General features: G+C 40.6%; 1 protein-coding gene across 1 annotated transcript in view; it reads left to right on the top strand.

The window, feature by feature from the left end:
* Positions 1 to 6,154: 6,154 nt before the first annotated feature.
* The window catches only part of RAB18 (RAB18, member RAS oncogene family), a 33,347-nt gene continuing 23,723 nt past the window's right edge, over positions 6,155 to 15,778 (top strand). The window contains exons 1-2 of the mRNA XM_008683877.2: positions 6,155 to 6,352; positions 11,671 to 11,726. Coding sequence (XP_008682099.1) covers positions 6,285 to 6,352; positions 11,671 to 11,726 — 124 coding nt within the window. The 5' untranslated portion in view covers positions 6,155 to 6,284. The remainder of the gene's footprint in view (positions 6,353 to 11,670; positions 11,727 to 15,778) is intronic.

The raw sequence follows: 15,778 nt of genomic DNA, 5'->3' as shown, positions 1-15,778 counted from the left end.
GGCTGAAATCCCACCCAAGAGTTCAAAAGGGCAGCCCAGGACTTTACCTCTCATCGACCTCTCCCAAGTCCCCAGGGCTTTATCAAAACAACTGCAGACCAAAGCTCCTGTACGTATCAATGGAGACTAGGAGATAACCCAGAAGGTGCAGTTGATTTCCGGAAACTCTGCTCAGCCAGGGGCAAATGGAGCTTGGGGGAGGGGCCAGAGTGGGCAGGAATGATCTGTGGCTCAGCACCAGGGGCACCTAAACTCCAGCCACAAAGGCCTGTTGTACTTGGCCCTAGCAGCCCTGTACAAGCCATGAGTCACAACGCTCGTGTCGGTGCCTGTTAGAGGGTGCGAGTTCTGCAGGCGGCATTTCTAGTCTCTTCACCCTGATGCTGAGAAGCATAGCAAAAATATGCAGAAAAGTCAATGGCCTGAAGGTGAACTTTTTCCTCCCTTGTTGTCCCTTCCTGGGGCCACTGCAGGGGGCACGCTGTGGTCAGCACAGACTCGGGAGGCCTTCCCCATCACATTTCCAAGTGGTTTCTTACTTACAATCCCTTCCTCCATACTGGGCTTGCTCATAGGTCATCTCAAGCTTCAGGTCTTAAGCATCTTGCCTCCAATTGAGCTCATCATATTTTTTGAACATGGCAGAAAGATTTAATACTAGTCTATGGAACCACAATAAGGTATGTCTGAAGCCTAAGCAAGAATGATTCTTTTTTCCAGGGATTTAAGCATAATAGTGTATATGTGGAACAGAGCACCCAGGCCAAATCATTGGTTAAGAACGTCATTGACCTGATTGTTCTTGGTGTCTCGGTATCTGCCCTGAATTTCAGAACCACGGCTCCAAAAGGAGTTCAGAAAAATTTTGCGTCCAAGGCTCACCTCCATATAAAATTCAATATGGTTGAAACCTAACTCATTTTCCTCCTTCTTTCTGTCAGGAATTTTCCTTCTTATCGGTGGTACTAAGGCTTAAAATATCACAGAAGTGCTTGATATTTTTCTCTCCCTTTTCTTCTCCTTGCCCTTCACTAATTGCCCCATGCAATTATCCCTTGTGTCTTTTGTAGACAGCCTTCCATTTCCAAGCCCCCTGCCACCACCATTTTCCTGCACTTTCCTGAATACTTCCTATACATAGCCAGATTTATCCATCTAAAAGATTATATTTACCTCTCCTCCCAATGCCTTTGTTTATACTGAATTCATTCTGCCCGAAGTGTTGCTCTCTCTCTTGTACTGATCTAAACTGTACCCTTTGTTGAGTCCTGCTTTCTTTGTGAAGCCTTTTCTGGTTGCTCTAAGCTTCAGTGTTCAATTGCTCTGGTCTGAGTTTCTGGAGCCTTATTATCTGTATCAGTCATTTAGCACACATACACACACACACACACACACACACACACACACACACACGGCACTTTGCCTTATCTGTGCACGAATGCTTGCTTCCTTTCTAGCAGTACCTGGTAATGGTTGTGCATTAAGAGTACTGAGGTTTTTTTTTTTTTCTTTTCCCCCTCATTCAAGATAGAGATTCAAGAGATATCCCAACTTATATAGAAAAACAAAAAAGCAGACTACATCAGTTCAATTTCCTGAGGATGACTTGTTTTTTTTTTTCTTTTTGTTTTCTTTTTATTTTTTTAAAAATATTTTATTTATTATTTGAGAGAGAGCGAGAGCAAGAGCACAAGTGGGGTGAAGGGCAGAGGGAGAAGCAGACTCCTCGTTGAATAGGGAGCCTAATGTGGGGCTTGATTCTGGCACTGTGGGATCATGACCAGAGCCGAAGGCAGATGCCCAACTGACTGAGTCACTCAGGCACCTCTGACTTGAGGTTTTTATATTGGTAATTTTTTTAGAGCAACTACTCTATGCCTCTATGCTAGACATTATACCAGATGTTGGAGACAGCAACGAACAGGACAGCAGCCAGTTCTGCTTTCCAGAAGCACACATTCTGACCGGGCAACAACACAATTATAATACTGTGGAATACTCATCACGATAGATGCACGGGCACTATCAGAACACATAAGAAGAACACGTAATGCCCGCTTGGGAGGCCATGTAAGTTGTCCCAGAGAAAGGGATCCCAAAACTGGAACACAGGGGATGAGTAGAAGTTGCCCAAGCAAAAGTGTGTGTGAGTGTATATGCAGGGATGGGGTGGGAAGTGGGGGACAGATGATAACTCCAGGCAGAAGGAACGACATGTTCAGGGTCCTGGAGACAAAGCAAAACCTGGTTCATTGAAAATACGAAGGGAGTTTACTTTGGCTGGAACACAGAGTACAAGGCATGGGAAAGCAAGAGATGAGGTTGGAGGGATAATCAGGGCTTTATGATAAGATAATAAACACTTGTAAGGGCAGTGAGCAGCTGATGGGAGGCCGGATGACTACATGAGACATGCGTTTTGGGAATACCACGTTGCCTGCAGTGTAGAGAATGGTCTGAGCGGACAGGAGAGTGGAGGCAGGCAGGCCAGTTGGGCTGCTGATAATGATAGGTAATCCAGCAAAACGTTGATGATGACGTAATCATAGCAGTGGTGGTAGAGATGAAAAAAATGGATAAATTTCAGGGATGCTTAAGGTAGAACTGCAAGGACTAAGGATTTGGGTGTGGGGAGTGAGAGAGAAAGAGAGAGAGAGAGAGAGTTAAATGGAGGCTAATGCCATGCCATAAGATAAATCAGGAGAAAAAGCTAATATGGAGGAGAAGATAATGCATTCAGTGTCAGGCATGTTTAGCTTGGCATTCTGCGCCTGGGCATACCACATGGAGATGTCTTGGCCATTGTGTACGTTGGCTTAAGCCTCAGGAGAGAAATCTTGGCCAGAGACGTAACTCTGGGACTACTCCAAGCAAGTGGGATAAGGAAGCCATATAAGTCCAAGAAGACAGTGTGTGTGTTGAGTAGTGTACAGTAAGAAGTGTGTGTAAAGTAAGTAGATAAAAACCAGACTAAAACCCTAAAACCTAAAGAACAAAAATGTTTAAAAGACGAGCAAGAGGAAGCATCTCACAAAACAACCCTGAAAAGTGGCCCAGAGGTAGGAGGATATCTAAGAAAACATGGTGTTGCCTAAGTGTTGCATACACTTTCTGTAAGTCCAGGCCTGTTATTTATGAGAAGGTTTTTTGTTTTTATCTTGGTGTGAATACTACAGTGCAGCAGTTCTCACACTTTTTGGTTGTACAAATGATTGTATACTCTTACAAATTACTGAGGACTCAAAAGAGCTGATTTTGTGGCCACATCTATGAATATTTACTCCACTAGAAATTAAAACAGAAAACTTTAAGTGTATTAATTAATCAACAATTGATAAACCGATTTAGTTAATATGTTTATAAATGTAACTATTTTTTTTAAAAGATTTTATTTATTTATTTGACAGAGAGACAGCCAGCGAGAGAGGGAACACAAGCAGGGGGAGTGGGAGAGGAAGAAGCAGGCTCATAGCAGAAGAGCCTGATGTGGGGCTCGATCCCACAACGCCGGGATCACGCCCTGAGCCGAAGGCAGACGCTCAACCGCTGTGCCACCCAGGCGCCCCTATAAATATAACTATTTTAAAACAAAAAACTTGGAAGGCTGGCATTATTTTACATTTTGGCAAAACTCTTTAATATCTGGCTTAATAGAAAACAGCTGGATTCTCATATCTGGTTCTGCTTTCAGTCTGTTTTGCTGTCACACATTAGGTGTGGCCTCTGGAAAATTCCACTGTATTATCACGAGAGAACAAGAGTGAAAAAAGTAAATAACATCTTAATTAATTATGAAAATAGTTTGACTATTTTGCAGACTCCCTGAGAGTCTCTAGGAATCTGGAGACCATACTTGTAGAATCACCACTGCCCCAGAGCGGGAGAGCTTGACAATACTGTGAGCCTCACACACTCTTGATACCATAGTCAAAAGTAGGCTGGATAGAGTCAACTGAGGTTTCAAGGGCTATTTTATGAGAGGTTGCGGTTGCCTGGTTGATGCTACCTTGCAAAGTTAGGAATGGACTCTAGAATGTTCATTCAATTAATTCCTTCAACAAATATTTATTTAGGGGCGCCTGGGTGGCTCAGTTGGTTGAGCTGGGACTCTTGGTTTTGGCTCAGGTCATGATCTCAGGGTCGTAAGATTGGGCCTTGTGTCAGCCTCTGCGCTCAGCACAGAGTCTGCTTGAGATTCTCTCTGCACCCTCTCCCCCCTGCCCATGCACATGCTCTCTCTCTCTCAAATAAATAAATAAATCTTTAAAAAAAAACACAAATATTTATTTAGCACATAGTCTATGCCAGTAACTGTTTTAGATGCAGAGGATATAACACTGATCAAAACAGACAAAAATCACCTTCATGAAGGTCCCTTCCATTGGGGAAGATTACACAGTTGACAAAATAGTAAAATATATGGTATACAGGAGCATGGTAAGTACTATGCAGAAGAATAATGCAAAGAGGTATAAGGATTGTTGGAAGGATTTGCAAATCTCAGTAGTAGGAACAGAGAAGGACTCTTTTGAGCATAGGCAACATTCAAGCAAAGACCTGAAGGAGGTGAGGGAGCCATTTGGTTGTCTGGCAGAAAAAGCTTTTCTAGATATTTGAAAAAATTAGTTTTTAAAATTTATCCTAAATTTTATTAATATATTCTTCACCCAGATACCTGTTGTATCTGGCATTAGCTGCAAGTATAAGAAAATAAGGTCTGAGAGCTAAGGTTCATTTAGTGTCTGCCATGTACCAGGCACTTCGCTAAACATTAAATAGGAGGTTTGGTACCTTCATTAAGATTCACAGTTTAGTGAAGAAGACAAGCATGTCCATACAATTCCTGCAGATGTGCTGTAGCAGTTCTTATGAGGAGCAGTAGTCGGTTTGAAGTTGCACCTGCAGGGGTCTGTATGCACCTGGTCTACCTGACATTTCCATCTCGCTTTCACAGTGAACTGACTGGGTGAAGGGTACTACTCTTTAACCTAACAGAAGGTAAGCCAGGAAGTTAATAATACCCAATCGTACACCTTTTATAGAGCACTTGAGTTTACAAAGTGTGTTCATTAATTACCTCATTTAATCTTCATAACAATTTTAAGAAGTCGGTATTATTCTAAGAAGTATTATTGCCTTTGTCTGTGAGACAGGAAACAGGCTCAGAAGGCTAGGTAATGTAAAGCCGTTATACGGTATTGGTGTGAGGTCTCTGAGCACAACAGTCACGAGAGAGTTCTTGACGAGTTGTATGGTACAACTTAATAAGTTTATTTAAGTAGCACGGGGACAGGACCCGTGAGCAGAAAGGGCTGTACTTTTTGCTGTATGAAGCTGGTGGTTATATGCTTAATACTCACTTAGGGAGTATTGGAGGGAGGAGAGATGTGTAGGGAGTATTAGATCATAAATGTTTTCTTCCTATTTCTTTTTTTTTTTTAAAGGCTTTATTTATTTATTTGACAGAGATAGAGACAGCCAGCGAGAGAGGGAACACAAGCAGGGGGAGTGGGAGAGGAAGAAGCAGGCTCATAACAGAGGAGCCTGATGTGGGACTCGATCCCAGAACGCCGGCATCATGCCCTGAGCTGAAGGCAGACGCTTAACCGCTGTGCCACCCAGGCGCCCCTCTTCCTATTTCTACTCCTAAAGCTACTTTCACAAGATTTCTCTGGTGCTTATCATTCGGTTCAATATTAACCAGTGAGATATACAGGCAGTCCTGAGACTATAGCAAGCAGCACATATTTGAACCTTATCCAAACTATGTAGGCTGCAGGTCAGCCTTTTGGGCTAAAGGTGAACATTTTCCTGCTTCTATCCCTCATCATGTAGCGTTGGGACCTAAATTTAAGATACCTGCCTTCAAGCACAAGCCTTTCCTATTGCAATGCAGCTGTTACGAGCAGCTGCTGAAATCGAAGAGCGTTATGCTCTGCCAACTCAGTCCCTTCCCAAGTATATCACTGAAGGAGGGGTAGATTAGGTCAGGGGAGGAGTAACAGCCTACAAAAGAGGGTGAAATCACATGCGGGTCTTCCCATCTGCGCTTGCGCAGAGGATGAATAAGCGCTCCGGAAAGACGCCTGGGACTCTGAGTTTGCGCAGACGCAGAGCTTCCTCAAGGCGGAACTAGGGCGACCGGGGCTTCTGCAACCCAAACACCCGGGGAGAAAGGAAGGTGGCAGACGCACAGCGGTGCGCATGCGCGGGCTATCTCTCCGGTGAAGGGTTGAGAACCGGACCGGGGTGGCCAGCTGGGCTCACAGCGGAGCAGGGTCAGGATGGACGAGGACGTGCTGACCACCCTGAAGATCCTTATCATCGGCGAGAGCGGCGTGGGCAAGTCCAGGTGAGGCGGGTCTGCGGGCGGTGACGAGGGCGGCGGGGCTCTTTCTGCCTCCGTGGCCGCTGTCTGCTGGGCCACGTCGGGAACGGTAAAGGCGGCGGCCGGTGCGGGCCGCTCTGGGGGCGGGCCCCGCTCGTTCTCCCCGGTCTCTCGGCCGCGCGGTCTTGCAGCCCCAGCCCCACCCCGCGCCCGCCTGCTAGTCGGCCCCTGGCAGGCCCGACTTGTCTGGATACGTTTCCCCTCCTGTCGTACCAAATAAGAAGACAATTCCGAGGGCCGCCGCTCGGCCGGCGGGTTTGCTGCCGAGTTGCTTAAGGGCGTGGCGGGCGGGTTTGGGCCCGAGTCTGGCCGAGAGCGCAGCCCGACTGGGGTTCAGGCTCACGGTCACCCCGCGAGTTGAGTTGTAACTTTAGCACTTTGGTTTTTCTGTCAGGCTTTCTCTGAATACGTAGTGTTCCCCGCAGGAAGTTTCGTGACGCCCTGGGTCACATTCCTGGCCTAGTTTGGTGCACCCCGTTGCCGCTTCTCTGTTTTCTTCTGAGTCAGCTGTGAAAGAACTCTTTGGTCTTCTGACCGCTTGAGTAATTCACTTTAGTCTAAGATGCTAGAGTTTAAACTGTGGACCCCCTTTGAGAATGAAGTGTAATTGTTCCTTCGCATTCTGCCACATTATATAGAGGGGAAAGAACAACTTAGTATTTTGTGTTTTCTTTCTTGACTTTTTCTTGAGGGAAAATTATAATTGACAGTAGTTCGAGGTGAGTATCAGGTAAGAACAGTGACGCTCAGTGGGTGTCGCAAGCGGGTTGTGATTTCATCCAAGCCTTAGAACAAAGTTCTCCAGGTAGAGTTATCCTTGCCATCTGATTATTGTTATTGTTATTATCACTAGGTTGTATTCTAGGCTGTCTTGATTTTTAAACAATATTCCAATTCCAGGAGCTGTAAGTAATTTCATATTTTAGCTGTACCTGCTGATAAACTTATCTTTCAGATCACTTCATCAGCTTGTACTTTTTTAGATGCTTAAGGATTTGAAATTTTATTCTGTTAATACGTTCTACAATTTTATGTATTTTTGGAGTATGACAATGTATTTTCTAATTTTTCTCATTTAATGTACTCAGTGTATATGGAAATGAGGGATTTGTAATAACAAGGAATAAATTAATGAAACGCTGTGGGCTAGCAAAATAGTATGGGGAGTGTGTACGTGTCTGTATGTATGCATTATTTAAAGGACTGAATAGGGCACATGGGTGGCTCAGTGGGTTAAGCGTCTGCCTTCTGCTCAGTCCATGATCCTGGCGTTCCATGATCCCAGAGCCCTGCGGTGGGCTCCCTGCTCAGCCGGGAGTCGGCTTCTCGGCTCCGCTCCTGGCTCGTGCTTGTTTTCTTTCTCACACTCTCTCTCTCAAGGAAATAAATAAAATCTTAAAAAAAAAAAAAAGGACTGAATAAAGTAATTTTCATGATCACTATTATATTTGAGGGTTAAAAAGTTAATATATTGAACATTGTCTTAATAGGACTTCTATAGCCTTGTGATCTTTTTTTCTTGAGATGTGACCCTCATTTAGGTTAAGGTGTATGAGATTGCTAATTTTGAAGTCTTTTTTTTTTTAATTAATGATTTTTTATTATATTATGTTAGTCACCATACAGTACATCCCCGGTTTCCGATGTAAAGCTCGATGATTTCATTAGTTGCGTATAACACCCAGTGCACCATGCAATACGTGCCCTCCTTACTACCCATCACCGGTCTATCCAATTCCCCCCCGGCCCCAGGCCCTCAGTTTGTTTCTCATAGTCCATAGTCTCTCATGTTTCATTCCCCCTGCTAATTTTGAAGTCTTGAATGGTTGAATGTCATTTCATGTGGTTCAGTCCAATACAGGTTTGGTTGGCGATATTTCCTAAGTGTATTGGATGGATGACCAGTTAAACTGTGTTAAAATTTTCTGGAAAGCTAACTAGAGTGTTTACGTAATTGGGGTTCTTCCTCTAGTGTAAAATCAGTTAAGTGGATTTATTGGTTTCCATAGTTCCCTGCCTTCAGATGAACTTGTTTGGATCTACTCTGCTCCAAACTTTTCTCAGTACTTGTGAATTTTCAGCTGCTCTGCAAAATTTTAACACCTTTAACTACCTTTCAAGAAAGGATTGTGTTTAGGGAGAAAGTTAGCTTGTTTTTCTAGCTAGATAAACGTTATTGGTGCATATGCACCAAGGTTGGAAAACAACCTTGAACACTTATTCCTTCTGGGTATGATGAGAATAAATGACTCTACTAAGATAGAAGCCTATTCTTTTTAAGGTGAGTTAGTTCAAAAACATTTGTCATGGGTATAATCTTTCAGGCTTGTTCTGACTAATGAGTGTCTGTTTCTTTACAGATCTAGAGTTAATAGAAGTCAAATACCACTTGTTATTGTTGCACGACAATGGACATCTTAAGTAATTCAAATTAATGGGTTATTTTTCCAGTTTATTTCAGACCGCTGGAGTGTGATGAGCATGTGTGGTAGCAGCCAGGAGGTCAGGATTATGAAACTGGTGCTGCCACTTGTGTGGCCTTGTGTGTGATACTTGACCACTCTAGGTCTTCACTTCTTCGTTTGAAAAATGAGGTTGGAATAGAAATCCTTCAATTCTTCTCTAATGTTAAATGTATAAGATGCTTCGATCCTGTGGCTAGCCACGGTGAAGTAAAGAAGTAGCAAAGTGTTTCAGAAACTGGGAGGAATTATAGAGACCTTCTGTTACCTAAATTGCTGTCTCTCCTATGTCTCTGTGTCCCCATCCTTTTTGGCCAATTTCATTTGTAAATTAAGAAATGCAGACTATTTACACCGTTTATTAGAAATTTGTTTTGCTCCAAGTGATACAGTAGTAGTTACTCCTTCCGTCTGTAGCTCTGCATGGAGCGTATTTTGTTCCTTTGACTTTGAAAATATGAATACTTAAATATACATCCTTTAGAGCACTGGTTCTTAATCATTTTCTGGTTGTGAAGTCTTTAAAAAGTCTAATAGAGAAATAGACTCTCTGCCTCGAAAAAAAGCGTAATATAGAGTTTAGAATACATTTCCAGCTAACAGTGTATCCCTGGCTAAGATCTGCTTCTACTCAGACCAGTATTAAAATTTGTTGCTTTGTACCATATCAGTTCCCTGGCTTTCCTGACAAAGTACCTTTAATGACAAGGATTATCATAAGGATTAACAATTATGTAAGAAGAACCGCTGGCTTAAGTGTCTGGAACATTGCTGGTGTTCAATAAATAATAGCCAATACCATTGTTATTTGTATTATTCTGGTATTATTATTATTACTGCCACTACTACTCTATGAGTTTCTTTTATGTAATAATATTTAGTGTGGTGACCGAGTATGGATACATACCTTTTCCATTCTTAAAATATGAGTAAATTTTTACTTTTATTAATTTAAAGACTTACTGTTGGGGAGAGAAGAAAATTTGTACAGTGCAGTCTTTTAAGATTCTTATTAGTGCTGTCATCTGACTCACGTTGGAGTAAGCAAAGTTACAGTCAAGACTGTACAGTGTTAAGTGGAAAATCTGTTTATTTCACTTTTGTGGTGCTGGTTTCATAGTAAACACAAGAAAGCAAAACCAAGAAAGGGAGAGTTAATCTTTCAAATACAATTAATGACACCGGATTTTGAATACCAAAAGGCCATTATGTGTTGCAGTATACTCTGGGAAAAAAAATCTCTAGCAGCAATAATTACAACCTACAGAAATATTCATAAATTTTTTTTACATTTCAGACATCTGATAGCTATTTCCCTGATTTAATTAATGCATACAGGTTGATAGAACAGTCTCGACCTATTGTAGGAGATAATGTGAAGGATGATTGATTAATATTATAAATCTAGGGCTTTAATAAAAGCTTAGATTGTATTTTTGAAGAGCATCTAATAAATGACACTTCCACCTTATATTAAGTAAATAATTCTGGGAGATGTAAAATCTTAGAGTACTCATATGGTGTCTTTTTTTTTTAATTTAAATTCAATTAATTAACATATATTATTTGTTTCAGGGGTACAGGTCTGTGATTCATCACAGTCTTACATAATACCCAGTGCTCATTACAACATATACCTTCCCCAGTGTCCATTACCCAGTCACCCCATCCCTCCAACGCCCCTTCTGTCCAGCAATCCTCAGTTTGTTTCCTATGATTAAGAGTCTCTTACGGTTTGTCTCCCTCTCTGGTTTCTACTTGTTTCATTTTTTCCTCTCTTCCCCTGTGATCCTCTGCCTTGTTTCTTAAATTCCTACTCATACGGTGTTTTTTGCTATTATTTCATCTCTTTTCTTTCTAGTTTCTTTACCATTTCTTAGGTTTAGTCCTTCTTATCTCTCACCATAACCATGCCGTTGTCTCCCGTTAATTGTCTTGCATTTTGTTTTTTGCTGGCATTAACTTTTCAAAATGTAGAGCAGTTCTTGCCATTCTTTTTTTTAAAAGCTTTCGGTAACTCCCTATTGCCTGCTTGATTTCATACACCCTACCTAGCATTTGCTAGAGTATACCTACTCTGGCTATCGCGTGATCTACCTTCACTTTTTACTGTGGTTTTCTTCCCACTTAGGTAATAGTCCTATTACTACTTGTTACCAAATGATAGATTTTCACAGCTTTCTGTTTTACTTGAATTCAGAGTGTAGTACACATCAGATTTAAACAAAAAATTAATTTGCTGCATACCAAGAGACTTACTTTTCCCCCCTTTTGTCCACGTCACAGTATGACATGTTGCTGATACTATTTTCTCACAAGGATATACCATTACAGTTAAAAACCAAAACCAAAACCAAACCCAAATCTTTTCACACTTGGGAATTGTGTAGGGGAGCATGGGGAATATATTAAGTAAACTGCTTTGCTCTTGGGATTCTTTTATTGCCTTTCCAATAATTTAATTCCTATATATATAGCTGCAGTGAGGCAGTATTGTGGGAGCAGACCTACATCTTATGTGTGCCTAATTTTTTTTTTAAAGTAGTCTCTTTTACTTATTTTTTTTTAAGATTTTCTTTATTTGAGAGAGAGCGAGAGAGCAAGTATGAGCAGGGTGAGGGGCAGAGGGGGAAGCAGACTCCCCGCTGAGCTGGGAGCCCAACCTGGGGCTCCATCCCAGGACTCTGGGATCACGAGTGAGCCACTCAGGCACCCATTATTTGTGTCTAATTTGTGACAAAATATAATAATTATGAACATTTGCCAAATGGGTAGGAAAAAAGACAAATTTCTAATCTGTCTTTTTAACATCTCTTTTAGCCTGCTCTTGAGGTTCACAGATGATACTTTTGATCCAGAACTTGCAGCAACAATAGGTAAGCCTGTGTGTAAAAATTCAATAGAAATGCCACGTGTTTTCTTGCCTTCAGTCTGTTTTATGTAATTCCTTCTTACCCTCCATCTACCACCCCATTGCTTCCATGTCTGTTGAATTCTTTTGTCTTTCAAGGCTTAACTTTGGTTTCATTAAATTCTGGAGACTTTGTAGATCTCACCAAGCAAAAATAACTTATTTGTTGTTTCATGGCACTTGGTTAACACTGTGAATATTATGATTATCTGTACATACATTTCTCTCTTGTAGTGTGGATTGTCTTTTATTTAGCAGCATACAATTATCTGAAAATTTATTGTATGTCGGGCACTGTCCTAGTGGTGGGGTTATAATAATGAATAATATAGACTTGGTGATCTATCATTGTGGACCTAACAGTATCACCTGATAGTAGATAGTGTTAATTTTGCGTTTTTAGCATTTGCTACAGTATCCTGCATATATTCTGAACTCAAATTCTATTGATATTAGTTATTAAAGATTATTAGAAGCAGTAATACCTAAATGCATCTTTAAAATGAATTTAGATTGCCTGAAATTGGTTTGCCACATTAGCTTACTGGAATATATGAGAAAGTTGAGCTATTTAGCGTGTGTATCACATGGTTAGGAAGTAGATGACGATACAAAGGTATCAAGAGACAGCTTGCAGTGTGAAAGAGCTGAGTCAGAGCAGGATAGTAGTCTTGACTCTGCCTTGAACCAGTCGTCTAGATCTTGAGGAAGGCCTTCAACTTCACTGTTTTCACCTACGAATGGAGGAGTTTTAGTGAGAGATAATACGTTTTTCTTACAGCTCTAAAATTTCATGATCTGTTAAGTAGAATGTACTAAATATGATTCTAGCATAATTATAAGGGAAAATAGAGTTTCTCTTACTGGCTTTTTCTTTCATTTATTGTGTGTGTGGATTTTTTTTCCTTTTTTTCAAGTGTTAAATAATTTCATACTTAGAGGAAAGTTGTAAAAATAGTACAAGAATTCTTGTATGTCCCCAAATATTAATATTTATCACATGAGCTTTGTCACGCTTTCTCTAAACACACACACATACACATACACAGTGTGTTGTTTTCTTTGAATTGAGAGTAAAATTGCAGACAAGATTAATGTCTAAATACTTTAATGTGTATTTCCTGAATGAACATGGATACAATTCTGTATACAGACAGATTTCATTAATTGTCCCCCTAATGTCTTATTTAGCGAAAGAAAAATAATTGTTTCTGGTCCAGGATCCAGTCCAGGATCACAACTGTGTTTAGTTGTCATTTCTCTTCAGTGTCTTAGTCTGGGCAGTTCTTTGGTCTTTTTTTGTCATTCATGGCCTTGACATTTTTGAAGAGTACATACCAGGTCAGTTACAGTGTAGAATATCCTTTAGTTGCATGTGTCGTAGTGGTTAGATTCAGGTTGTGCATTTTTGGCAGTAATTCCACAATGTACTTCTCAGAGCATGGTGTGTATTTGTACCATATATTTGTACAATTATTGGTGATGGGACTTTGGTTACTTAAGGTGATATATGCCAAATTTCTCTGAGGTGTCATCCTGTCATTCTAACTATGGTGGTTGTCAAAAAGTGATTTTTCAAAGTCTGTCATTCCGTCTACATTTTTTATTTAGAATTCTGCAAGGAAGAGGTCTTTTTGGTTTCTTTTTATCAATATGAATTCATAGTGCCTCTAAATGTTTAATAGGTTATACCAGGCATTACTTAGCTTTTGTGTGGCATCTTAACATTTACAGATTTACATTTATGTGTGTGAAAAGGAATCATTTAAAACACGCGTAATTTGAAATCCATTTTTTTTTTAAAAGATTTTATTTATTTATTTGACAGAGATAGAGACAGCCAGCGAGAGAGGGAACACAAGCAGGGGGAGTGGGAGAGGAAGAAGCAGGCTCATAGCGGAGGAGCCTGATGTGGGGCTCGATCTCATAACGCTGGGATCACGCCCTGAGCTGAAGGCAGACGCTTAACCGCTGTGCCACCCAGGCGCCCCTGAAATCCATTTTAATTTGGCTTTGATATATTATTTGTTCTTTAAAAAATTAGTAGTAAAACTTCATTTCACTCAGTACATGCCTAACAGTGGATAGCAAGGAGTAGAAGAGTAGTAACTGGCAGGAAAATGAATTTGCCTAGAGTTAAAATTTTACTAAGGGAATAATCAGTATATAATATAAAGCTGTCTGTCTTCATTTTAAACCCAAATGGAATCTGGAGAGTTGGACAGTGACAAATTATGTATTGTCCTGATTATTAAAAAGGCTTTGTCTGCTTTAAAAATAAATACTAAGATTGTAGCAAACTGGTGATGTACATAATTTGTTCCCCAAATGGGCTCTGGGTCTTGAAAAGTATCTTTTACATCTAGGCATCAGATTGTTTTCTGACTTGGGTTATAACTAATATACACATGAGCTTTTAAAATAAAACAGCTCAGTTGCTAATGGCCTTGTAAAAATTAGTAATTTGTGGAAAATTAGTATTTTACTGTTAAAATAGAAGGAAAGCACATCTTTATCTTTCAGTAATATAGTGAGACACTCAAGTTTCTATCTTATATAAAATATTCTTTTAACATAATTGTTGGATTTTGAATCTGAGGATGGTACAGTAAAGTTGGCATTTTCTTCTTTTGCTTTCTGGCGGTTAGCCAGAGTAACAACAAAGGGGAAACACTAAACAAAGAGGGAAAAACTAAAATACAAACCCCATATTCCACTGAACTAGAAGAAAGCTAAAAACCCCAGGCCACAAAATAGGTGGAATGGCTGCCAAAAGCAGTGAGTCTCAGCAGACTGTATGTGGGAAGAAGTAGAGTGAGGATGCCACAGCTGCAGAGATTGGAGCCAGTAAGAGAAGCTTCATGAACCTGAGAGGCCCACCCTGAGATGCAAAGCCTAAATCCCTTGTTTGCAAAAGCAAAATAGGTTTTTTTAAGCTGATGGCAGGAGTTCCCCCCTGCACCTGGTTTGATTCTAAGACGTTGGGGAGATGAAGCCAAGCAAAGAATCACACAAACAAACCATTTTTAAATTTGTCTGTCTCTGTAGCAGTAGGGGAAGAGATGACTTTGCATTGTGAAAACCTCAAGGCTGCCTATGTCCACTGGCTGTTGAAAAGAAAAACAAAAACAAAAACAAAAAAAACACCAAAAAACCCAAAAACCTAAATGATTCTTATATAAAACCTTGAATCAAGACCAAGTTTTGCTGGTCAAGAACCGGAACCACTATAGCCTTCTGCATGAATCTCTTATAAATAACTTGGCCAAAAAAACATCACCTCCTTTAAAGATGAATTATCAAAAGGATTTCAGCTAAAAGCTACCCCTACCACTCACGAATCCAAAAGGAAGAAAGTAGCAGAAAAACAAAGGGCAGGTCCAGGCGCCTGGGTGGCACAGTCTTAAGCGGCTGCCTTCGGCTCAGGGCGTGATTCCGGCGTTCTGGGATCAAGCCCCACATCAGGCTTCTCCGCTGGGAGCCTGCTTCTTCCTCTCCCACTCCCCCTGCTTGTGTTCCCTCTCTCACTGGCTGTCTCTCTCTGTTAAATAAATAAATCTTAAAAAAAAAAAAAAAAAGAAAGAAAAACAAAGGGCAGATGAATACTCAACAGAGAAAATTTTTCTGTAAAGGAGATGAAAATCATGCCCAGCTGTTTTGCTATGAATTTAAAACACTTTTTGGAAGTATTTACCACTGAGAGCACAAAGCACTGATGCGAGAGGTCAGGGAAGAGATAGTGTGACTGCAGGAGAAAATGCAATGTAAGCTGATTGAGCAGAAAGAAAAATAAGGTAAAATTAAAACCATCACTGAAACAAAGGTGAAATTAGAAGGATCACAAGGGACAGTAGAGACTGTGGAAAACAAGATAAAGGACAATAGAAGCTAGAAATAGAAAAAGTGGGTAGAATTTACCAAAATGAATGAAAGTGTTAAAACACATTAGAGAGAAAAAATGATGTGGAAATCAGAAAAGGAGATTCAGCATATGTATATTTAATCCAAAAGAAGAAA

Source organism: Ursus maritimus, unplaced genomic scaffold (assembly GCF_017311325.1).
Source record: "Ursus maritimus isolate PB19 unplaced genomic scaffold, ASM1731132v1 scaffold_31, whole genome shotgun sequence".
Classification (NCBI taxonomy): domain Eukaryota; kingdom Metazoa; phylum Chordata; class Mammalia; order Carnivora; family Ursidae; genus Ursus; species Ursus maritimus.
Note: the sequence above shows the minus strand (reverse complement) of the source record. Positions and strands in the feature narration are given on the sequence as shown.